General features: G+C 37.9%; 2 protein-coding genes and 2 long non-coding RNA genes across 4 annotated transcripts; 2 read left to right on the top strand and 2 right to left on the bottom strand.

The window, feature by feature from the left end:
* LOC145214668 (uncharacterized) lies at positions 1 to 1804 on the top strand. The gene is made up of 2 exons (XR_013857097.1): positions 1 to 156; positions 212 to 1804. It is a non-coding gene; the product is annotated as an uncharacterized LOC145214668 (long non-coding RNA).
* Positions 1789 to 15908, bottom strand: LOC145214667 (uncharacterized). Its single transcript, XM_080083244.1, has 10 exons — positions 15663 to 15908; positions 15554 to 15601; positions 14767 to 14844; positions 14565 to 14675; positions 14284 to 14463; positions 14158 to 14229; positions 13805 to 13889; positions 9909 to 9916; positions 3227 to 3946; positions 1789 to 1922 (listed from the first exon to the last, which is right to left on the bottom strand). Exons 1-10 carry the CDS (start codon positions 15874 to 15876, stop codon positions 1855 to 1857), a joined length of 1584 nt encoding a protein of 527 aa, XP_079939370.1. The 5' UTR covers positions 15877 to 15908; the 3' UTR covers positions 1789 to 1854.
* LOC145214551 (uncharacterized) lies at positions 6293 to 6863 on the top strand. The gene is made up of 2 exons (XR_013857067.1): positions 6293 to 6385; positions 6470 to 6863. It is a non-coding gene; the product is annotated as an uncharacterized LOC145214551 (long non-coding RNA).
* LOC145212235 (receptor-interacting serine/threonine-protein kinase 1-like) lies at positions 15876 to 23546 on the bottom strand. The gene is made up of 4 exons (XM_080080285.1): positions 23385 to 23546; positions 16616 to 16788; positions 16042 to 16525; positions 15876 to 15917 (listed from the first exon to the last, which is right to left on the bottom strand). Exons 1-4 carry the CDS (start codon positions 23544 to 23546, stop codon positions 15876 to 15878), a joined length of 861 nt encoding a protein of 286 aa, XP_079936411.1.
* Between the last annotated feature and the right edge of the window lie 924 nt (positions 23547 to 24470).

The raw sequence follows: 24470 nt of genomic DNA, 5'->3' as shown, positions 1-24470 counted from the left end.
AATAAATTCACACAACTAACCAATAAATGCATGAAGTATATTTCCTTTTTTGGTGACGTAGGCGGCGACACGTCTGAAGAAAAAGGTAAATACTCCGAAGAAAAAGATGCAGCAATGGCTGATAAAAAGGGTCAACAAGCAGGAGAAAAACCAAGGGTATGTAACATAAGGAGCTGATCATAGACGAATTATAATCTTTGTTGTTTTGCAGAACCTTGGTAAAGGTCAATCAATTCGAAAGTTTGACGTCTCAACGGTGTTTCGGTCTTGATCACAAATCCAGTTGTATTAATAAAATATTGTTGCCCGAAACATTTTATCGAATATGAAGTGTTTATTTTGTACCATTTAATCAATGACGTGCTATCAAGTAGACCAACATTGGTTTTCTTTGACATGCGTCACCACAACATAATAATGCGACACATTTAAATGATATTTTAAGTTATTTCAGATTTTGTCCTCACAAACAACTCAAATGTTTACCTGTGGCATTTAAGGAAGAAAGTTTTCAAATTTGGTCCAGAAGACATTTTGAAACTGGTTTCATTAAGCTATATCTTTCTTTATTAACGCAAAAACAAAAAAATAAATGCATTTTGCAGAATAAACTCAATCGTATTTAGGTTCTTTCCCCCACACAACACCAAAACATGTTAGAATTAAATCTTATCAATCTTAAATTTAACTGGTTTATCTTGTTATCTATCGGACAAGCCTCTGATTGGGTACTATACGGCCCAATTACACAGGGTTTTGCCTCACTTGCAATTTTATAGTATCTTGAGTACATATGTGTACATATTCTTTCGAGTACAACGGAAACCAATCAGAACCTTTTAGTGTTTATGTTTACCATATCGGCCATTTTGTTTCATTTGTGTGTTTTGTTGTGCATTACCCGTTTATTCTGCCTCCAACCCGTTGAGGTACTTATTTTGATCTCCTCCTTGCCCCATTTACCACACTAGCCCCTCTAAAATAGGTGAGTTTTTTTAAAAAGTTTCGGAATTGGCTAAACTTTTTTATGGCTTGTAGGATTTGTCATTTATAGATATCGATGTTTGTGTTTTATGCTTTAGCTCAAATATTTACCCCACTAATACCTACATATATAAACAGTGTCGAAATTGAATAAAATGTAGACAATTTATAAAACATGCTATAACATGTCAATCGTTGTGTGTAACACCATCAACCCACAATTTCCCTCACATAGTGAAATATTTTACAACTTTCAAGGCAGCTTGCAGCTTGAATTTTTGACACACTTTAAATAATGTTTTTTGTTTTCCCCTTTTTTGGTTTTACTTTCTCATGTTGTACAGCTATCATGCTCTATCGTCACTATGTTTGTGCTCCACCCTGTCTTCTGGCGCCGGAAACTTTCCAACAAGGTTTCTTTTGGTGGTTTCTTTTTCTGTTGAACCCCACCATCTTTCCCTAACACGAGTGGTTAGCTTTTAGGTCCCAACTTGACTGGTTCCACGTTGTTAAACATGTTAAATATGTTAAAAACTAGTTTCAAATTTTTAAGTTTTTTAAATTTGATATTTTTATGACATTCTTGTTGCAAATAAACTCTGCATTTTTTCAGTTTTTTAGATTTTATGTTGGAACTGAGGTTCTGTGACAAATATTCTGAAACGTTTGTGAAAACGAGGAATTATGAAATTTCATCACCATTTTAAGCAGTTGGTTTTTTTTATCACATTTGTACAAATAATCGTCACTAAAGCACAACGATTGTGCACAAAGTCAAGAAATCAAACAGAAATTTTAGTTTAAATGAAAGTGTGAATTTGTTCAGCAATAATTTTGTCACTGACAAAAACTTTTTGTTTTGCCACAAACTTAATCACTTGTTTGTTTGTTTTTTGTTTGTAAATTCTTCCGACTGTTTGCAATATATTTTCCTCGTTCTTCCTCTGTTAAATCCTCCGCTGTTTTAAAAACTTCTATTGCTTTTGTAACATATTCGACGGCTTTTTTGAATCGTGAAGTTTTCTCGCAAACAACACCAAGATTGTTCAACAAGTGACCATGGACTTCATACTTTGAACTTTCATTCCCGAACTTTGTTTCCATAAGTTCAAGTTCAAGTCCAAGTTTTATTGTTTTTTCCCTCAATGCCAAATCCCCCAAGTGTGAAGAGTTTTAATAATACAAGTAAAAAACTTCACTCCGGAGTGAAAGCTTGTTAAATAAAACTTGGTTTGTGTTGGTTTTTACTGGATATCAAATGGATATTATGTAATAATAAGATAAAACTTGAACTAAGGTTTTCAAAGGGTATTACCTGTGACAACAGTTTTTGTCAAAAATAATTTGTGTGGAAGTATTGACTGATTATTTTATCTTCCAGGAATGTTATTAAGGTAGTGACATATAAGCTTATACCAGTCCTAAACTGACAATGTTTTACACTTGCAAGATTTACGAAGCTGAGTTCTGACTTCGTTTAATGAATTTTGAATTTTTGCCTTGCTTCTGTTGGTGACAAAAAACAACACATACTATTTTTATAAATGTTTAACTTTTGTTCTTTTAGCTATCACTTGTTAACTTTCTTTTTGTTTCCAATATTATTAAGAAAAAAGAGCTATCAGTTACTATACAATTAAGTACATTTGCATGGTTTTAATTACAAATTTACTTTTGCAAGGTTCATGGAGAAATTGGTAATAAATGTGAGCATTTTCGAGCTTTTGATAATTATCGAGTGTTGCAGTTTACTTGTGGAAACTTATTGGTTTGAAAATGTACAGATTGTTGTGTGTTAGGTGCTTCAACCTAATAATAACACCAATAGATAACCAAAAAAGTGTAATAATGCACAGTAAGTTTTGTCTGTAACCACAAATTTTTATAAATTTCATTTTCTTCTTTCACTAAGAACCTTTTACTATGACAAACAACATTTTTGTAAGTTCAATAAACCTGTAACTGTTTTGCATTAACTAAACTCTGCATTTCAACTACTTCTTTTTTCTGATTTATCGGAATAAATAATGTTCCTTAAAAACTTTTATGACCATTTTACATTTTAAGTGAAAGCTTATTTTTACATTTGTACAAATAATCATCACCAAAATACGGAGATTGTGCACAAAGTTAAAAAATCAAACATCAAGTTTATTTAAAATGAAAATGTGAATTTGTTTAGCAATAATAGTTTAGCAATAACTTGTTAAACTTTGCTTTGCCAAATTCAAACCCCGCTCACTACTTGCAATATGTTCCCCCCGTTGACTTCCCTCAGTTAAATCCTCAGCTGTTTCAAATACTTCGATTGCTTTTGTGTAATATACAATTGCTTCTTTGATTCGTGAAGTTTTGACAAAAACAGCACCAAGATTGTTCAACAAACCACCATAGATTTTATACTTTGAACTTTCATTCCCGAACCTTGTTTCCATGAGTTCAAGTCCAAGTTTTATTGTTGTTTCCTTTGATGCTAAATCCCCAATGTAATGTTGACACCACTCAATGTTACACAAACACTCAACCTGCTTTAAACATCGAATTTCTTCGTTGATTTGAAGGTTGCGGATTTGCTGAACCATATCACACATCAGTGGGATCACGTAATAGCGCACGATTTCCTTGTTTTTCGTCTTCGAAGACAATTTAGAATTTTTCACAAAAAATTCGACGGTTTTTTCAATTTCCCACGCACACTCTGCCACACTTTTCGCTACAGCGGAGTGGGGATTTTTCTTTACATAGAAATTTGCAGCAATACCCAAAAACAAAATGGCTTGCAAATATTTTCCGTCATTTCTACATTTCTTTCCCTTTTCTTCAAGGTTTTCCGCAGTGACCCCTGGTTGACTGTCCAATGACCTTGAAAGTTGTTGTTGTGTCTTTTTTGCTTTGTCATACTTTTTTGTTTTTAATAAATCAACATATTTTTGTACGAACTGAATGAAGCCGCCACTTTGATCTAAATAAAAATGCAAGTGATTATGATCAACGACTTAAACGGTGTAGAGCAGTGGTTGTTAACCTGTAAGTATCTACCCCTAAATGGATATTGAGATGTTTCAGTGCTAAGTAGATTACAGCTTTTGATTTTATGACTTTATAGTTTGCAATTCAATTTTCAAAAGGGCGTAAACGACGTAATCGAGCTCTAATGAAGTGAAACAATAATTAACTGTAAATATACGCGGGTAAAATTTTTTGAAACCATACCCATATCTAAATACGGGACAGGTGGGAGCCATACACGGAGACTGGGTGAAAGTTCACACAGTTTTGCGTAAAACGGTGCTGCATAATTTGCGAATGTTGTGGCCATTTCTCCACTAAAGAAACAAGAAAGACATTTGCTTACTTTGAAATCATCGATTGACTTCTGGAAGAAATGTGTACCTTACTTTTTGGCAACCGAAACAGTTGATAACTGCAGTGCAAGACGGAAAGCAAACGACTACGAAACTTAGTAGATGATGACGTCATAAACAGTAATGGCTGTTTGCAATAAATCGTTCTGGTAAGTTATTGATTAAGTAAGAAATTAAAATGGATTTTTGGGCTGGAGAAGACAGGAGATTATGTGTTAAATCCTATTTCTTTTCTTCTGTAATCTTTACTTCAGTTGGTGAAAATAGGACTTGTGATGCGGCTGACGATAGCCCAAAGGTTGTGCACGCCTCGTCTCAAGCTCTGGGCTTTTCATGGTTTTGTTATTACTGATGTTGATGAGTGAACCTCTTACGCTGTGTGCAATGAAACTATGTAAATTGTATTCATGTGTTTTGTGAGTATAATAATACACAGCTATACTAAGAAACCGTTAGTGCCAGGATTGAAAGTGTTTTGTGCCGCCGAATCACCATAAATATAGGTGTTAAACTGTTTGCAATCGCCAGCAAAAGATTGTTATTTTGACGTACAAAATAAAAGAAATGTAGAAATGTTAAAACCATGCAGAATAATGTGAAATGTCTAAAAAAAAATTAATCCCATAAATTGAAGACTAATCGTTGTTGGCTTTTGTGAAGACAAATCGTTGTGTGTGTTAGCTAAAAAAAAGTGATTGAAGGGCCTTAATTCGCGTCATAACATTGTTTGGTTTCCAAAAGTGAACAAAACCAGTCCAAAAATAATTTGATGCCAAGTTTCACGGTTCATAATGTTTTAAGTATCACTTGCCACTAGACAAATATTTACTTTTTAACAAACTGGCAACGGAGGATTAACTTCCATACCTTTTATCCGCTCTGGGCATTTAGAAAACAAAATAGAAAATTTGAGGCGAAAGTTTTCGATCGATGTCATAATGTAAAAATATCAATGAACGGTGTCGAGACACAAAGTAAAATTTGCACGAACAACCTTACAACAACAAAAAGCTAGAATTAGTAAACTGACTGCCAGTCGACGGGGGATTGATATGTGCCGTTGACAACAAACAATTCTATTGTTAACACCAGGATGAATTTAAAAAAATGCTCATCGCTTTCGATATCATCATACAAGCCACGATAATTATGTGCAACGTGTTTATTTTTGATTGGTTTACCTGCAGGTTGCTGTGGTGATGTGCTGCTGGAATGAGCGATTTCCTCTCGTGGTGCAGTGGGGCGTTTGTCATCACTTTGTCTGACTTGATCAAAAAATGTAAAAAAGCTGCATATTTAGTGAAAATTTATATCCAACAATGTGACCAATAACATATCTAGGACAACAACAAGTTCTAACAAGTCAGTGTATCTTATACCCGGTTTCTGTGACTTGCTACTGGAGGGAATTTCTCCTTGTTGAGAATGAGGCTGTATGTGCTCTCGTGCGCCCGTTGGTGGTTTGCTTGACCGTCCCGCGTTGCCGACCGATGTATTAGAGGGTACTAAAAAATTTAACATTTACAAAATTGAAAAATGATACCGACATCACAACAGAGAGCGGTACGAGGACATAACAAATAAGTCCGCACAAATACATAACAAATAAAGTCAGCACAAAATAAAATATAGTTATTATAGTTAAACAATTTTTTTTTATTATTGTCCTTTTTTGTATTGTTCTATCAAATCAAAACTAAACATATATGACCTCATAAAATGTAACACCCTTCAAAAACAAAATCGATGTTTGTGTCTACGGGTAATAGTTGGTTTTATCAAATAGATTGATTTACAACATGATAGTTTGAAGAAATTTCTTCACGACTACTAACAATGTACCAATTGTTTTACTTAAATTTGAATTTTTTCCGGTTTGAATCCAACCGAACGTCTAAGGCTTTGTTTAAAACCAAAAGCTGAGATCCTACCATTACAACAGTGGTTTTTAAATATTTTTTACGTGTTTGTTTGTGATTGGTTTACCTGCAGGTTGCTGTGGTGATGTGCTGGAATGGGAAATTTCGTTGACCAAGGTTCTTGCAGGCCTTGTTTGATCTAAACACAACGAAAAACTTTAAAATCGTTTTTGGTAAAACTTTGTTAACTTCTTTACCAAGGTGCTGCGATCTGCTACTGGTGGGAATATTTCGTTGTTGAGAAGAAGATGATGTTTGCTCTTGAGCGCCCCCTGTTGGTTCACGCGCGTGTTACTGTGGTGATTTGCTGGAATGGGAACTTTCCTCTGTAGATTCGATGGAGCGTTGGACTACGGTACTTGCAGGATTGCGGGGATCTAAACATAAAGGTGAGCTTAGAATGCGCCTAAAACATGATGGTGTTTATATTCCACAACTTGGCGCAAATACAGCAGATTAGCTTTTTTATTTTATTTTACCCGGGTGCTGAGGTTGGGAGGTTTCCCTTGAAACTTCCACACATGATGTTTTCGGTTGTGTGATTTCTATGGATGTATTGGCCTCCCTACTCTCCGTTCCTTCGATGGAATCTGAAAATGTAACACAAAATTATCGGTTACAAAGCGACTGTTAACTTTATGTGGATAACTACAAGTTCAAACGGGTCAATGTATCTCATACCCGGCTGCTGCGACCTGCTACTGGTGGGAATTTCTCCTTGTGGGGGAGATAATGCTTGCTCTTGAGCGCCCACTGTTGGATCATGCGCTTGTTGCTGTGGTGATGTGCTGGAATGGGGAACTTCTTTGACCAGGGTTCTTGCAGGCCTTGTTTGATCTAAACACAACGAAAAACTTGGAAAGTCGTTTTTTTTTAATTTAAAAACTTTTTACCAAAATGCTGCGATCTGCTACTGGGGGGAATTTCTCTTTGTTGAGAAGAAGGTGACACTTGCTCTTGAGCGGCCCCTGTTGGTTCACGCGCGTGTTGCTGTGGTGATTTGCTGGAATGGAAACTTTCCTCTGTAGATTCGGTTGAGCGTTTGATTACAGTACTTGCAGAATTGAGGGGATCTAAACACAAAGGTGAGCTTAGAATGTGCTTAAACCATGTTTGTGTTCATATTCCACTAGTTAGCGCGAACACAGTCGATTAGATTTTCAATTTCTTATGCCCAGGTGCTGCGGCCCCAAGCGCGCGGCGGAGGTTATTGGAAACTTAAAATGCGCCTGTTAAACGATAGACAGTACGTGGAGCTCATTAAGAAACAATTGGCGATTATACCCAAACCAACACTGCGAATCACGATAACCCTCACACTCAGTGGGATGGTCTTAAAGCTGTTATTCGCGGCGCATCAATTGGTTTTAGCGCAAGGGTGAAAAAGGAAAACACCGCACGTCAAAACGAACTCGAACTATCTATAAAAGCGATTGAAGACGAATTAGTTCGCGGTAATACTCCTGCAGATCCGGTAATACTCCTGCAGAACTTAAACCTCCCTAAGTTAAAATCGACACAGGTTAAAAAAAGCGATAACCCTATTACTCAAGAAAACATGTGTGGTACAATTCACAAAGTGCAAAGAAAAGTGCCTGAGCCTGGACGGTTTGCCGGCCGAATTTTATCAGACATTCCGGCCGGATATTAAACCCTACTTGCCGATGCCTGGTCCTACACTAAAAAAATTGGTAAATTTAGTCCAAGCCAAATTAAAGAAGTCGTTACTCTCATCCCCAAACCGAGAAAAGATCCGCTAACCACAACTAATTACCGACCTAACTCCTATGTAACACAATAAAATAACGACAAAAGTCATTAACAATATGATTAAATCTCATATCGAGGATTTAATTAGCGAAGATCAAAATGGTTTTATGAAAGGAAGGTATATCAGCGATAACCTTCGCGTGCTCTTTGACATCATGGATAGTCGTGATTTTTATCAAATTCCGGGGGCGGTACTTTCACTAGACATTTTGAAAGCGTTTGACACTCTCGACTGGATTTATATTTATCCTGTATTAATTGTCTTTGGGTTTGCTTGTTTTTTTTCCGAATCTTATGAACTGGATAAAATGTTGTTATGCTCGACATACGAGCAGCATTAGCAGCAATTCTCTGTCGCGGGACATTAGGATCGAATAATGTGTAAGACAGGGCGATCCGCTGTCTTCAACACTTTTTTGTTGTACATAAGTAGTTAAGGGTGTGCTATGGGAGCACTATGTACGTGATCGTTTCCGCACCATTTTTTTAAATAAAGAGGAGGGGAAAAAAGTGCTAGGAAAAAAGAGAAAGGAAGATATGTCCTGAAACTTGGAGGTGAAAAAAGAGGAGGAAAAAATGCCGTCCTAAGAAAAAAAATGTGGAGTGGAAAATGGGTACAAGTGATAAGAGGGGAAAAAGAAAAAAAATTCTTGAGAAAAATTATAAGAAAGTGATCCCAAGGAGCTATTAAATCTTTTTACCGTGAACCTTAAAGTGAAAATAGTACTAGTTTTATAAAAGATGACTTCAACATGGAAAAACATTTGGTGGTTTTAAAGAAAAAAAAGTGATCGCAAGGAGCTATTAACTAACCCTTGGTGCTGTCGACATAGAATTTCTTAATCCGTTTACTTGCGTTGCATCTGGTCCAACCAGTTGTTTTGATTTGATCAAGGAAAATCTTATTTCTCCATCCCCACAAAGAGTGGTTTGGTGTTGCGGCGAGTGGCAATCGGCCTACCAGAGCATCAGTGGTGTAGATTTTGTGAAGGGCTTTGCCATAGACTTAAATACCTCTGAGCGGAACTTGCTTGTGATTGATGATTTCATAAGTGAGTGTAATACAAATGTAACAAACCTGTTTACAAAGGGGTGTCACAAGAAAAAATGTGAGTGTCATGTATATTGTCCAAAACATCTTTGATAAGGGAAAAGAGCACCGCACTATCAGCTTGAACGCTCATTCCTTGGTGGTATTCAAAAAAAACAAGAGATGCTACTCAACTCATTCACCATGCAAAACAAGTATTTCCTGGGCGGCATATAGCAACGCTACCTCCCACGCACACGGTCATTTGCTTCTTGACTTCAAGCAGTCCACCCCGGAAAAGTTTCGGCTCAAAAGTAACATCTTCCGCGGCGAGACGCAGTTTGTTTGCGTAGCAAAGTAAAATGTCCAAACGTCTTTGTCGACAAGCTCCCCTACTGCCAACCTTGTGCAACGCCTAACCCAAGCTTGTCCATGCGATTATAAAGCGTGCTGATCACGATTTGATTAACCCCATTTCTGAATGCTACCACAACGTTTTAATAGGCAACGTAAACCTCAACGAGTGAACGGGGAAAACTTCGACGCCACAAGAAAGGATTTCGTGAAATGGGAAAAAAATCCACGAGCCTAAAGCGAAAACCCAAAATTATCCAGCGCGGAGGATTTTTGTCCGCCTAATTGGCACCCTTAATCGGGACTGAATTTCCAGCAATTACGGGATTGCTAGGAGGAAAGTAGAAATGAAAAAAGTTCAAAAACTCGCCCTGGTCGATCCTCGAGTTTTAAAAGCCCTTTAAGAAACGAAACCCATACTGTCAACTCTAATTGAAAATACTATGAGTGATCTGGATAAAGCTATGAACCAAATAGTCGACGGACCTGGGGAGCTGGAGTCGAAAGTAAAACTGTACAACCAAGCGCTTCAACGATTCCGCTTGTACAACGATGAACTTATCAATACGCCATTAATCGTTTCGGTGGTCGACAGAGCGAAACACGAAAACAAGAAAGCTTCGAAATAAACAAGAGAAAGCAGGAGATTGTCAAGCACATCATCGCCTCTGCACCAAAGACTTTCAAGCTAAAAGCGGAACGAATTATGCGTTTGGAGAAGGAAGTCCCAATGTCGACTTTGAACCATCAGGACAGCTAGTTGTGAACGGTGAAACGGTCTAAAGGAGTAACATCGAAGACCTGGTCCACGACATCATTCGCAAGACGGTGAAAACAGGAGGTCCTATTGGATGGGATCGGTTCATGACGACTTTACACCAGGCCAACGTTCCTAAAACTTTGCTTGGAAATATAAGAAGTGAAGGTGACATCTTACAGGTACCAGTTGTTTCTCCACGCAAGCGGAACGGACGTTCCGCCAAAGGGGGGTCGGTCTATAGACTATGATGTAGAGTACTTTTTGCCGGCTCTGGTCGGAAGCTATGGTGGTGTAGATCGTCTTTGAAGGGCGACACTCTCCAATCGATGTGCAGTCAAACATTGATTGCAAAAACAGGGCACCTATACACTCCACAGTAGCGAGCAACAGTAGTGCTCGTTTTTATCCCCAAAACACGGTCACACACTTTGTCACGCAGCTTCCTTACGCGATCGCATAGGAATCGGGTCCAATAAACTCGGTTTAGTCCCCTTGTCAAACAATTCACCAGTAAGAAGTCGACTTCAAAAAATTCTTTTGTTGAATGTCACAACCAGTAAACCCCAAGTTAGGCAATGCTATATGACGTCATAAGTGTACAATGCGTTAATGTGGTACTGTTGTTTATATTCATATTTATTCTATGAATACAGTTGAACTGGAAGGAACTATTTTTGATTATCTCTAAACACTGACCTTAAGAAAAGTTACGCGCGTCGCACTTGTGTGTCTAATTGCAAACTATTGACGAGTTTTAGGTTTTGATCAATCTTTGTTTGGTCGGGTATTCACTATAGCTCGGGCATGTGCGATGTTACCGATGGCTTATCTACATTGTACGTTTGCACTGACATCATTCAGCAGAGGGTTGTGGGAGATGTTTTGGTCCCACTTTTGGAGACCATACCCGCTCAGGGACGTAGAGGACAAACACAGTTTCAGTGGGTTTTTTCGCCCCGAGTACCACCCTGTTCGCGTTCGGTCCTTTTCCATTGAAATCGATATAAAAGATGATGTAGGTATCAATCTATAAAAGATGACATCCTGTATCTTTTTAGAGTGGGCGCGTGATAGCGACACTTCACTTCCGCAAGTGACCTCTCAAACTGCAGCATGCGCCGACACCTTTCAAAGTATAGCATGCGCAGACACAATAAACGAACAAAACAAAAAAGCCTCAATTCACGTCATAACATTGTTTGCTTTCCAAAAGTTAACATAAATCAAACCTTAAAAGATTTGACGGTTCATAATGTTTTAAGTATCACTTGCCGCTAGACAAATATTTACTTTTTAACAAACTGCTTTGTGTATTCAGAAAACAAAATAGAAAATTTGAGGCGAAAGTTTTCGATCGATGTCATGATGTATAAACATCAATGATCGGTGTCGAGACACAAAGTAAAATTTGCACGAACAACCTTACAACAACAAAAAGCTAGAATTAGTAAAGTAACTTCCAGTTGACGGGGCATGTGCCGTTGACAACAAACAATTCTATTGTTAACACCAGAATGATTTAAAAAAATGCTCATCGCTTTCGATACCAGCACACAAGCTCCGATAATTATGTGACTTAGTGATTGGTTTACCTGCAGGTTGCTGCGGTGATGTGCTGCTGGAATGAGCAATTTCTTCTTGTGGTGCAGTTGGGCGTTTTTCATTACCGTGTCTGATAAAGTTAGCTAAACAAAAATATAACAAGCGAAAAAGTTCGTTCGATGAAAACTTCAAGTTCATTGGAATTGTTTCCATGTGACCAATAACATATCTGGGATAACAACAAGTTCTATCAAGTCAATGTATCTCATACCCGGTTTCTGTGACTTGCTACTGGAGGGAATTTCTCCTTGTTGAGAAGGGGGCTGTGTTTGCTCTTGTGCGCTAGCTGGTGGTTTGTTTGACCGCCTCGCGTTGCCGACTGATGTTATAGAGGGTCGTAAGAAATTTAACATTGGCAAAATTTAATGATAAAATGATACAGGCTTATCACAACAGAGAGCGCGTACAAATACAAAATAAATTAATCCGCCCAAATTAGAATGTAGTTGTAACCAAATGTCACCTAATAGAGTATGCATTTCCGCCGTTTGTTCACAAATAATTCATCAGTATTATTATTATTATTATTATTTTTGTACTATTGTATTTTTATAAAATCAAAACTAAACATATATGATTACGTCATCAGATATATTACACCCTCCAAAAACAAATTGGCCGTTTGTGTCCACGGTTAATAGTTCGTTTTCTCAAATACATTGACTTACAACATGAGAGTTGAAAGAAATTTGTTCCCAATTAGTTGGATTTTTCCGTTCATATTCAACAGACTGTGTAAGGTTTTGTTTAAAACCAAAACCTGGGATCTTACCAACACAATGGCTTTTAAATATTTTTCACGTGTTTATTTGTGATTGATTTACCTCCAGGTTGCTGTGGTGAGTTTTTGTGACGTCATAACGCACCGAGCGTGCTCGGCCGAGCACCGGGCTTTAACGTGAGATGCTCGGTGCTCGACCAAACAGAACATTTGCAGTTTTGGCACATCAGTAACGCCTAGTGTTACTGAGGAAATAGGAATAGCAGATGATCTTGGATTTGTTATTCAACAACTTGTTAAAAGTCACAAAATATAGACGGCACCCCCAGATTGTTCTGTTGCCTACGACACCATAAGTTGACTTCAATAAAACGATTCACTGAAACGATTTGCCATGTTACTTGGATTGGTCGTTTGTCGTTTCTGTATTAGTCTCACACTTCGGCCACAGAGTAGCAAAGCTTGGTTTATCACGTCACAATTGATCAATGGGTCAACTAAATGTGGTAAACTATAAGACAAGGTTAACTAGATTGTACAGGCGAGCGTTGCTCTTCGCCACAAATGATATTAGCATTTTTAAATTGGTACAATAAAGCTCGGGGAACCCCTAAAAGAGTTGTACGGAACCCTAGGGTCCTGCGGAAGAGAGCCCTGGCCTAGAGTAAACTGTGGATTTTGGGTGCTGTGGTGTGTTTTTTAAACGAGGTCAGTCTATGTTGAAAAGAATACAGAAAACATCTCGACAGTTCTTGGTGTGCAAAAGACGGCGTTTAACACAATTACCACATTTGGATTTCTGATCTGACTAGTTTGGGACAGTTTCTAATTTGCAAACAGTTGTGCAAAACCGCACTTCGTTTTCCATGTACATGTTAGTTACGATTGTACACTTGAAAACGAATAAGTGTAAAAATGTACAAGCTTTTTTTTGGATAAACGTCTACGCTGTTTATTTTGTCAAAATTGACAGGTTGGTTGTAAAAGCCGGAAATGTCAACCAAAGCATCACAAATTAGGGACATAGAATCATGTTTTAGTTTTTAATCTGTATGGAAAATTTAGCTGACCCCCTTCTGCTTATTTCTCCATGTGGTGCTAGGATGTTTGGTCTTGTAAGATAACATGTTTTATGGTGATAAAGTGAATGATTTCTTTGCGTCCACTGCACGACGGTTAGGCGGGTGTATAAAACGTTTTGCAACGATACAGTTGTTCAATTATTCATACAAACCACTAACCAAAATAATACCCGTGTTTTATTTACTTTTTATATTAAACGTTTTACTAAATGTTTACTTACTTAATATTGAATGTTTTTCTGTTTTGAACCCAAAGAGCTTCCGAAGGCTTCGCTTCGCTTTGCGCAAAGTTGAGGTTTCACCTGTATAGCAGAAGTATTCATATGATTTTCACGTGTTTATTTGTGATTGGTTTACCTGCAGGTTGCTGTGGTGATGTGCTGGAATGGGGAATTACTTTGACCAAGGTTGCAGGTCTTGTTTGTTCTAAACACAACGAAAAACTTTAAAATCGTTTTTGGTAAAACTTTGTTAACTTGTTACCAAGGTGCCGCGATCTGCTACTGGTGGGAATATTTCTTTGTTGAAAAAAAGGTGATACTTGCTCTTGAGCGCCCACTATTGGATCACGCGCTTGTTGCTGTGGTGATTTGCTGGAATGGGGAATTTCTTTGACCAAGGTTCTTGCAGGTCTTGTTTGATCTAAACACAACGAAAAACTTAAAAATCGTTTTTTTAATGTGAAAACTTTTTTACCAAGTTGCTGCGATCTGCTATAGGTGGGAATTTCCCTTTGTTGAGAAGAAGGTGATACTTGCTCTTGAGCGCCCCCTATTGGATCACCCGCGTGTTGCTGTGGTGATTTGCTGGAATGGGAACTTTCCTCTGTAGATTCGGTGGAACGTTGAACTCCGGTACTTGCAGGATTGCTGGAATCTAAACACAATGATGACCTTAGAATGCGCTTAAAACATGTTGGTGTTTAAATGTCACAACTTGGCGCAAACACTGTCGATTAGGTTTTCAATTTCTTATACCCGGGTGCTGAGGTTGGGGGGTTTCCCTTGAAACTTCCACAGATGATGTTTTCGGTTGTGTGATTTCTATGGATGTATGGGCCTCCCTAGTCTCTGTTCCTTCGATGGAATCTGAAAATGTAACACAAAATTATCGGTCACAAAGCAATTGTTAACTTTATGTGGACAACTACAAATTTCAACAAGTCAATGTATCTTATACCCGGCTGCTGTGACCTGCTACTGGTGGGAATTTCCCCATGTTGAGAGTGATTATGTGCTTGGTCTTGCGCGCCCACTGGTCGTTCAATTGACTGTCCCCTTGTGTTATCTGATGTTGGGGTCACTGAAACGTTGGTGGTTCAATGTCAGAATCTTTAATTTATCTACGGTCTTGTTTTGTTGTTCGAATATAATTTACAAACTGTTTTCGTTGCAGTAACGTTAGAGATCAGATTCAAGTTAGAGCCTTTAACCATTATTTGCCGCAAGACAAAATTCTGACACCGGCCGCGGACGGTTACAGCTTTCGGTTCTTATTGACTACTTCCCAACAGATAAGGTACCTGAAGGTGTTTAGGTCTGGAAGGTAATAAGGCCCAATGAAAATGCTCATATTTTTTGACATAAAAGTAAAAATGTTTTAGTTTTAGTTTTTTAGTTTTTTTTTTTTTTTTCAAGACAAGTGCAAGTTCCAACGGGTCAGTTTGTCTCATACCAGGTTGCTTGGACTGGGTGATAACCCTTGAAATTTCCGTAGATGATGACTTTGTTTGTGTGGTTTCTATGGAGCGTAACTGAGTAGCCTCTGTTCCTGCAAAGGAGCCCAAACATTTACCACACAATTAATGGTCACAATGCAACTGTCAACTTTATGTGCATAACTGCAAGTTCAAAAGAGCCAACGTATCTCATACCCGGCTGCTGTGACCATCTACTGGTGGGAATTTCTGTTTGCTGAGAAAAAGTAGACTGTTGTTCATGTGCCCCCTCCATAGATTCACGTGAATGTTGTTCGGTAGGTCGTTCTCCTGTGCCGCTAGGCGTGGTAGAGGGCACTGAAAATTCAAAAACAAAATTGTACATAAGCCTTTTTTTATGTTTAGTATTCGAGGTTACCTTCAAAACGTCTAGTCCTTGGTGAGAAATAATGAAGCGGGACACGTTGACTTTCGTTGGTGGATGGTTGGTTGACAACCATTTCCCTGGCAACCCCTTCTATTTGAGAAAGTAGATTTTCGTGATTTTGCCTTTCCAACAGAGATTTTAATGTTTCCGATATTTCAGTCATTGTGGGACGTTTTGTGGGATCTTGATCCCAGCATCGCTTCATCAGTAGTTGGAGTTGCTCTGCGATTTCTCTGTCTTCACCAACTAAAGTTTGCAGCCAACCCTGTATTTCCTGACAGTCTGGTCTTTTTCCGTTCTCAATTAATTGCAAAAGCTTCCTTAATTGTTCTCCTTCCAGATACGGATAAGGAATTTTGCGAGAAAGTACTATGTAAATTATCATTGCAAACGAGTAAACGTCGATTTCCTTTTTGGCTTTCATGGCTGGGTCCTTCAGTTTTTCAGGAGCGGTGTAGTAGGGAGTGTATTGAGGTGGTTCTTTCTTACTTCGTGCCAAAGGATTCACAGTTGCCAAAGTACTGTGTGTTGCCAGTTCGGCGGCCCCGAAGTCAATTATTTTACATTGGAGGTCTTCAGTAAGGGTTATGTTTTCAGGTTTTAGGTCCTGATGAATTAAACGTTTGTCGGGTAAATTGTGACATGCAGCCATCCCTGATGATGTTTGGTATAAGAAACGAATGCGCACAGCAAGGCCCAGTGCAATGGATGTATCGAGGAGTAACTCTTTTAAGTTACCGCACTTGCAGTATTCCATTACAATGCCCATTGCAAAAGACCATTTGACGTAACCGAAAATTCGAACGACATTTTCATGATCTGCTTTTAACAAGTGTGCCATTTCTTCTTTGATTCTAAGAAAACATATGGAAAATCAGATCATACTCATACATTCCACTTGTGATGGTTTTTGTGTGTAACACATACTTTTGGTTTCAACCTACATTTTCTCAAGTCGCGTCTTCTCCCGTGGTCCACCCGTAATGGTAAAGAATTTGATAGCAACTTCTTGCTGTAGACCCTCATGGTATCCAACTAAAACCTCTCCGAAACCTCCTGAACCGGCCTCAAATGAGGCGAGGTCACATGTGATGTCACCACTGGCAATTTCTTGTAGCTGTAAATTGCAAAAAATAGTTGAAACAACTTTTTACTACTGGTCTTGCAAACTATCAAAGTTGATTTATTTCATTTTTTTTAAGCCATGGTAGAATAAATTACATACAATGCTACTGAATGTTTTTTATACTTTTCTGTGTTTTGCAACAACAGTGAAGAGAATTTGTTTCATTTTTATGCCTTTTTGCACAAAATTATTGGCTCTGCTGTTTTCGGAGTGTAACTATTGCAACGCAGTATAGCAGCAAACCATTGTAAACACAAGAGTCAACTGCGAAGGTTGCTTTCACAAACAAACGTTTTCCTGCACACTGGCCAAGTTCGTACATCTATCTGTTGACAGTTGTTTAAAATATCATCACAGTAAGGTTTGAAACTTCTGACATAAGCGGAAACAAAACGAATAGTAGAGAGTAAAAGGTGGGACATTCAACAAAAAACAACCAGAAAGTATGAAAACGCTAAGGCAATTTTCAACCGGAGTCTACGGAAATTTTCAAAATATGAGTGGACCAACTTATATGAGTGGACCAAAGATATCTATCTATTGCGTAAATTTGATGAATGTTTCAAATTAGTTTAACCTCCTGACATGTCGTCACGAGGTAGTTCGCTATGATTTCTTAGTTGAAACGAGGGGCGTCTTTCAACGACGTTGGCGGACGAAGGCCCTGTCTTTCTTCTTTGCGTGGTTTATATACCGTTGTAAGTATGCAGGAACATTTCTCTTTGTTTATTTGAATGCCTAAGACGGTTAAAAACTTTTTTTTTAAATATGTAAGTGCATTAAACGCTAATCAACTTCTGACCTTTAAAGTAAAGTGGGCTGGTCTTTAATCCTACTTGTCGCTATTTTAAAGGTGCTAATTTTTATTCTCGTCCGTCTATAGTTTTCATATCATCTGGAATTTACTTACTTCGTTTATTGAAGCCATTGGAAATTTTACATGCAATGCCACTTATTATTTTCTCTAATTTTCTGCGCCTTTCTTTTGCTGCAACAACAAGAAACAGATTTTATAAAATCTTCAGGCGAATTTTCTTTCACATAAAATTCCGCCTGACAAGCTGTCCCTGTTGCCGAGTAAACGGCTGGTACAAGCCATAAAGTTAGACAAATATTAACTTTCCACTAAACTAGCAGCGAACACGTTCAGGTGTAACAAATAATCAAACTTTTTTGCGAATGTTAAACAATTCTTCACTGCCAAACTTTTGTATATTTTTTCGGCATCATTGTTTTTATGGTTACTCAATGTACCTTGAAATTCCCACAGAACAACAGATTTTTGCTGGACGTCGTTTTATGTGATCTTGCGGATTACCTAACACAGTGGTCGGCAACCGCCAGTCCGTGGCCCGGTACCAGAGGAGTTCGTTATTGGTCCGTGGCCCGGTCCGCCAGGAGTTCGTTACCGGGCCGTATAATTTTTCAGGTTAAATGCTGTAAAACATTTTGCCTATGTATCCCGGGGAGGATAAACTAATTTAAGCGTTTTTATTGCTAAATATTTGTAGTTTTTTGACGACCGGTCCGCAATAAAATTTCACTTATAAAAACGATCCGCAGAGCAAAAAAGGTTGCCGACCCCTGATCTAACAATTCAGCAGTTAATGACTTTTGCGTCAAACAACCAACGGGGATTTGGAAATTTGAAATCCGCACGTCATCGTCAAACAACTAAAAAGGCGTTTTCTTTTCGTTTCGATATTGGTGAAAACTTAAGTTTAGCGTCGTTGTTTCAAACCGTTACTCACTAGTGTGTGCAAACAGGTTTTGTTACAAGGAAAAAAACGTTTTGACAATCATTGACTTTTTAGCACTTGACTGGCAGCAGTCGGTTACTACCTGAAGTTTGTAAATCAATTTCAACGTTTAACCCTCTTAAAAACACTGTTTTGAAACTTGGGTACCTAGAAAATGTTTCAAGCATTTTTATCAAACAGTAAAGTGGATGTCATAACTTAAAGCAAAATCACCTTTTCCGCCATTTTTCGCAATTGGGAAACAAAGCGACAAAACTATCATGGGCGCCCACAGGAAATTTTTCAACGAAGGGCTGAAAGAGCAATCACCCCTCCTGCCATTACGTGCCGATGCCCATTCAAATCAAACTAACCTCGCAAGTGACAAACGAGTATTGGAACTTTGTTTTGTGTCAAAAGTTAAATTCGCCACAGATACTATCAGCTCATGTTAACACCAGTGCTAGACAATCTGTTATTGTTCCGCAAACTATTCATAGTTGAAAGAAACAAATTGTGGCTTGCCTTGCTCTTACAAGATATTTGTGTTTGTTTAGATGGGTACTGGCCTTGTAGTTGTCCGAATGTTGTAATTTCATTAGGTGCTGGGTAAAAATAGTGTATTATGGTTAGCAAGAGGTAAGCTACTTGTGTTTCACTGATAAAGTGGACAAACGGCGTGTCGACCAGATGCAGTTGGTCTGTTCTAATTATGAGAAGGCAGTATCTGGCAAAAATCAAAAGTAGCTGGACAGAAGGTATTTGACTTTGCTTCACTTGGCAAATGCGGCATTTGTAAGCATGCGACTTCAAATGCTTAATAAACTATATTTTAGTCATGAATCAAACAGAGAAATAATAAAAAGTAATATTGCTTTTTAAGATCGTCAGGTAATTTGTGACAAAAAGCCTAAGTAGTTGTTGGTTGGTGTAAAAACCGACATCTACATCTATCTGTTACCAGTTGCTTAAAATATCATCACAGTAAGGTTTGAAACTTCTGACCTAAACGAATAATAGGGAGTAAAGTGGGACATTCAACATAAACCACCACAAAATATTAAACTGTATGCATCTTATCGTTTATTGGCTCGATGCTTTTACATTTTTGTACTTGGTTCTGTCATAACCGTTTCCGGCGTTTAATTTCCCTAAGGCTCTTTTCAACCCGGGTTAAACTTGCGAGACCAACTTCGGATATCTATCTATTGTGTAAATTTAAGAATGTTTAAAATTTATTCAACCTCTGTCTCTGCGGACATGACGTCACGAAGTAGTTTACTAAGTATGGCGCCACCTATCGCCCGGTGCTTGATTTCTGGGTTGCAACGAGGAGCGTCTTTCAACGAGGGTGGGGAATGAAGGCCCTGTCTTTCTTCTTTTTAATGTGTCCAACCCTTTGCAGTAATGCCACAAAACTGCTTATGCGTATCGTGGTTTTCGTTTTCTACTTTTTATTTTTATGTTGTTCCGTTGTTCGTTGCAACGTGAAGGCAGTTTTAACAAACGCTTCATACAGGCCTTACACTACAAACACACCGCTCCTATACACTACAAACACTCCGACATTACTGATACCCTCAGATAAAGACTATGAGAGCAAACAGTTTGTGTATTTTCATGATTGCCACGCAGACAGTTCGTAAAGCTAATGTAAATGAAGGCAATTTTTCTCTCGAGGTAAAGTGATAAAATTTGCAATATAATTTTTTTCATGTAGACAAATTTGTTTTCATGTAGACAAATCATTTGAATACGTAAATTAAACAAATGTTGGAATCAAGCTTTCGTAATTAAAAGTCACTAAGCAACCCTCAAATTAGGTAAGCAACCCTCTTCAAACATTTATTTAAAATTAAAAAAAAACTTACATAAAATTTGTTTTACCGTATTAGTATTCGGTTAAGGTGACGCCAAATACTTATATTTCCAGTTTTAAGACATTTTCCTAAATAGATTTGTGCGAGTACAATCGCCAATGCTGACATGACGTCACAAACCAACTCACGGCGGATTGCATCATCAAGCATTTCCCAATACCATCAGACAAGGTTTATGAGAGCAAACAGTTTGTGTGTTTTCGTGCTTGTCACGTAGGCAATGAGCAAAGCTCAGGTAAGTAAAGGCAATACTTCTTCCTAAGTTAAAGTGATAAAATTTGCAATATCAAATTTCTTCTTAATTTTTTACATGTAGACAAATGTTTTTCCATCAGCTATGTCCCATGCCCAGGTAATTACAATAACTTTTTTGTTTCGTTTCTGTCGCAGTTTGAGGATCGAATCAAACAACCTTTATCGAACAGCATGTAAAGTTTTGTTTGCCCAACACAATTATGACAAACAAGCGCAAGTTCGTTCGCAAATTGAAACAAAGGTTACAGTACTTGCTCCATTGCCTAATTTGGTTATGTTTTCTGAACAGAAAACTTTCCTGAACTTTGTGACCGTTTCCGATAAACCATAATGAAACGACAAGCCCAGTTTGCGTGTGATATCACGTCTCTGTATGGCGTCACAAGTAACGCCAAGTTAATGACAAGCAACCAAACCGCATTGCTATAGTCCCGTTTCGGTGTTAATAAATGCTCTACCACCTTACTACCAATTAGCGTAACATACCAAAAAATAAAACAAAATAATTTTAGGTTTTGATGTTAGTTACAATTTCCCAGAATCGTGGAATGATTAAAAATGAAAATTTGCAGCAATCAGTAATGGTGTTTTGGTTGTGGTGTCGGTGATGAACTTGGTTAAGTCTTTATAACCCAGTTTTTTAGCGATGTGGTAACATGTTATAGGGCACGGTATATAACCATTGAATTTGTGTGTGACGGGCGGAGTTGTGGGCGGTTATTGTTGTAAATTATCGAGCTGTGTTGTAAAGTACAATATTTCATATTGTGAAGTACATGGGTTATGTTGGAACTAATCGTGTACATTTCAATACCTGGACTCTGTGAACTTCTTGTTACTATTGATTCCTCCGCATACTGCCTGATAGCTTTGTTTTGTCTTTAACACCATCAAATGACGACACTTGCGAGAACCATGGGCTGGTAATTCCCTTCATGGACTCAAAAGCGACTTTGTGGTTGTCGTCGGTTCGATTGGCAAGTGCGAGAGCCGTATAAGGCCGACATCAATTTTAACCTTCAGATTTCGAAATTATTTGTACTAAAGCTGGATTAGTAAGTTATTACATTAATACAAACCCGAACTTAAAAGATTTTATTTCTACTCTTTGTCAGATTTTACTTTGCGACACATTTACCACAACCAAGGATGGCAGTACGGTACGATGGTACGGTACGGTACGCAGCAAAATCATCAAAATGTAAGGTACGTAGGTACAGTGCGCAAAGAAAGCTGAGGTACGGGTACGGTACGATGTTACGGTTCTTCACTACGGCGTACCACCGTACCAAAAGCCTCCCGTACCACCGTACTGGTACGCATATAATTACTGTTGATTAAACGGTCATTTTTGAATCGTTACCGTTTGCAGATAAAATTATAATTGTCTGAAACTCAAATTAAAATTGTGTATGGCATGATTTCATCACAATGTCACTGTACAAAGAGGACTCACAATAGTTTATGACGTCACTGCCTAATATTTTGTGCTTAAGGGCTCACCGCTATGCAAAAGGAGGGTTACACGCACTGTAGGCCTATTAATAAAACACGCACATGACAAAAGCAGAAATTAACTCGGTATTTGTAATTGATTCTCAAGTTAGTTAAAAAAGCTAGCTGCTGTTGTAATTTCTTTTGCAGCAATGGTTTCACTTGAAAAACTAATGTTGAAAATAATACAATGTCGCTGCACGAGCCCATCGTAAAAAACACATCAACCTTCTAGTTCGAATAAGCTGGTTGTAGTGGGGCAGCTTGTTTAGAGTTCAGACACCTCTCCCTTGAGAGTATATTGAGAGTATAGAGTATATGTCATAAAACTTATCTAAATCTAGTTCCGATTGGTTTATTTTAAAGTACTGTACGATTTTGCGTACCGGTACGATGGTATGGTATACGTTTCAATTTTTGACATTGGGTACAGTTCGGTGGTAGGTTACGCTCTTCGTATTGAGGTACATGGTACGGTCCATATAATACGTACCGTACCGGATTGCCATCCTTGTCGACAACATTATTTTCTTTCTCGTCGATTTAACACAGAACATATACAATAGGAAAATGCTTCAATTTACAGTTAAGTTTGTCACGCCTGCTTTACCTGACTTTATCGTTTCCCTCATCCGATCTTTGTTAAGGCAAAGCAGTGTTTACAGCAAAGTGGGCAAACGAATTTGTGTGCGGTTGCACTGAAATTGTAAACAACTGGAATTTTTATTTACAAGGAAGAGGAATTTTACAACTAAACTTTTTAACTATCGTTTAAAATGAAGAAATGATATTAAATTCCATGATTGATTGTTCAAATTAAGGTGTCACTGTGATATCACAGACAAAATGCATGCAATGTGCGTGACTGTGTACTGTGTCATGATTACGAGTAAGTTAAGGTTTTTTTCGGCTTCTTTTTTCAAAGCATAATTTGCCGTCAAGTGTGGCAATACGTTCCGTAACTTGGTTTGTTTTACCCTAATTAGGTTTGCTTGTACTTTACTCCAGAAATTCCTTTGTTTAATGTAAAACTATTATATTAAGGTGAAATTGTTCATCTTAATACTAATCGAGATTTTGATTATTTCCCATGTTTTTTCATTCAATTTATTTTGCTTGAAACAGTGACAAGATCCACAGCAATAAAAACAAACAAATCGAATTAGATGAGGCTTGCGGGGGCGAGTGTTCCGCAATGAAAAACAAGACCCGGACTGACTATTGGTTTGGAAATGTTCTCCTGTGTCAGCTGAGCTTCTTGGGCTGTGTTATTCTTTACTTGGAAGCTTATTAATTCTTCTGTTTCGCGTGGTTCGTATCGGTCGTCTGCAGTAGCGGGTAAGTTCGTTATTACGATTTTTAACGCTTGTAGAGCTGACATGATCCCCAAAAGATCAATTTAGTTCTTGTCTTTTATTCTGGTTACGCAACACACATCAAGTCTCATTTAACTCAAAGAAAGGATACGTTGGAAAAGAAACAGATCAACGATAAAGCATTGGCTTTTAAACTGATACTCGTTTTCTTGCGATCATTGCAAAACAGTACCTACTTTTACTCTCATCATTTATTAGTTTGTTTTAAGTTGCAAAGATATGCAGCACTGCAATGGATTACATAACTATTTCGAAACACCCGGTTTACGCAACAGCCTATCTTATGGTCAGGCTGTTGGAACATATCAGGAAGACGGGAACATGTAACAGTGTGAGAACAACGACACTGATTATGTACTGCAACAGTTACTGAATCATGAGAACACATGGAACAGTAAAGTTACGCAAATAGCAGCAAATAATTTCCATGAAACGAAAAGTCATGCTCGCAAAGTTAAAATTTTCCATTACTTAATGCTTAGACAAACCAAAATGCCAAAATGATGGTTTGAAACCCAAACTTGATTCAAGATGACCTAATTTTAGGCGTCAACAATACACGGTGAGCTATATTTGAAACGTAAATTGCTTTTACTTTAATTTCCCGCCGTAACAAGTTCTTTAAAAACTAAATCGCTGTTAAAATTACTGATTCGGCAAATCGTGACTGATTTTTACTGATTTCCCCTAAAATGGGTGAGTTTTTTTCAAAACAGTGTAGGAGTTGGCTGAAAATTGTATTGCTTGCAAAATTTTACCATCCTTTGATTCTTTGAAACCAACAAAGTTAAAACAGAATTTACAAAATGTTCACACACAATATAAGGATAAAAGTAGAAGCTTTTTTGAGCGTCAGGCTTGTGCTTTGAAAAAGATGACACAAGATTCAAGTGGGACATACTACGAAACGAACACAAATGCAGTTGAAG

The sequence above is a fragment of the Phallusia mammillata genome, chromosome 2 (genome assembly GCF_965637545.1).
Source record: "Phallusia mammillata chromosome 2, kaPhaMamm4.hap1.1, whole genome shotgun sequence".
Classification (NCBI taxonomy): Eukaryota; Metazoa; Chordata; class Ascidiacea; order Phlebobranchia; family Ascidiidae; genus Phallusia; species Phallusia mammillata.
The sequence above is the reverse complement of the archived record's forward strand: the minus strand, read 5'-3'. Positions and strand labels throughout refer to the sequence as shown.

What these genes read in the sequence shown, in the direction of transcription:
- LOC145214667 (XM_080083244.1), bottom strand. Translation starts at nt 15,876, where the DNA reads ATGAAGCGATGCTGGGATCAAGATCCCACAAAACGTCCCACAATGACT. An exon ending in AGAACGACCTACCGAACAAC is followed by an intron (nt 14,845 to 15,553) that starts ATTCACGTGAAT and finishes CAATTGAACGAC; the next exon opens with CAGTGGGCGCGCAAGACCAA. An exon ending in GGGGGAACATATTGCAAGTA is followed by an intron (nt 1,923 to 3,226) that starts GTGAGCGGGGTT and finishes TAACAGAGGAAG; the next exon opens with AACGAGGAAAATATATTGCA.
- LOC145212235 (XM_080080285.1), bottom strand. Translation starts at nt 23,546, where the DNA reads ATGTCAGCTCTACAAGCGTTAAAAATCGTAATAACGAACTTACCCGCT. An exon ending in AAGACGCGACTTGAGAAAAT is followed by an intron (nt 16,526 to 16,615) that starts GTAGGTTGAAAC and finishes ATGTTTTCTTAG; the next exon opens with AATCAAAGAAGAAATGGCAC. An exon ending in TTGCAATGATAATTTACATA is followed by an intron (nt 15,918 to 16,041) that starts GTACTTTCTCGC and finishes TGCAAACTTTAG; the next exon opens with TTGGTGAAGACAGAGAAATC.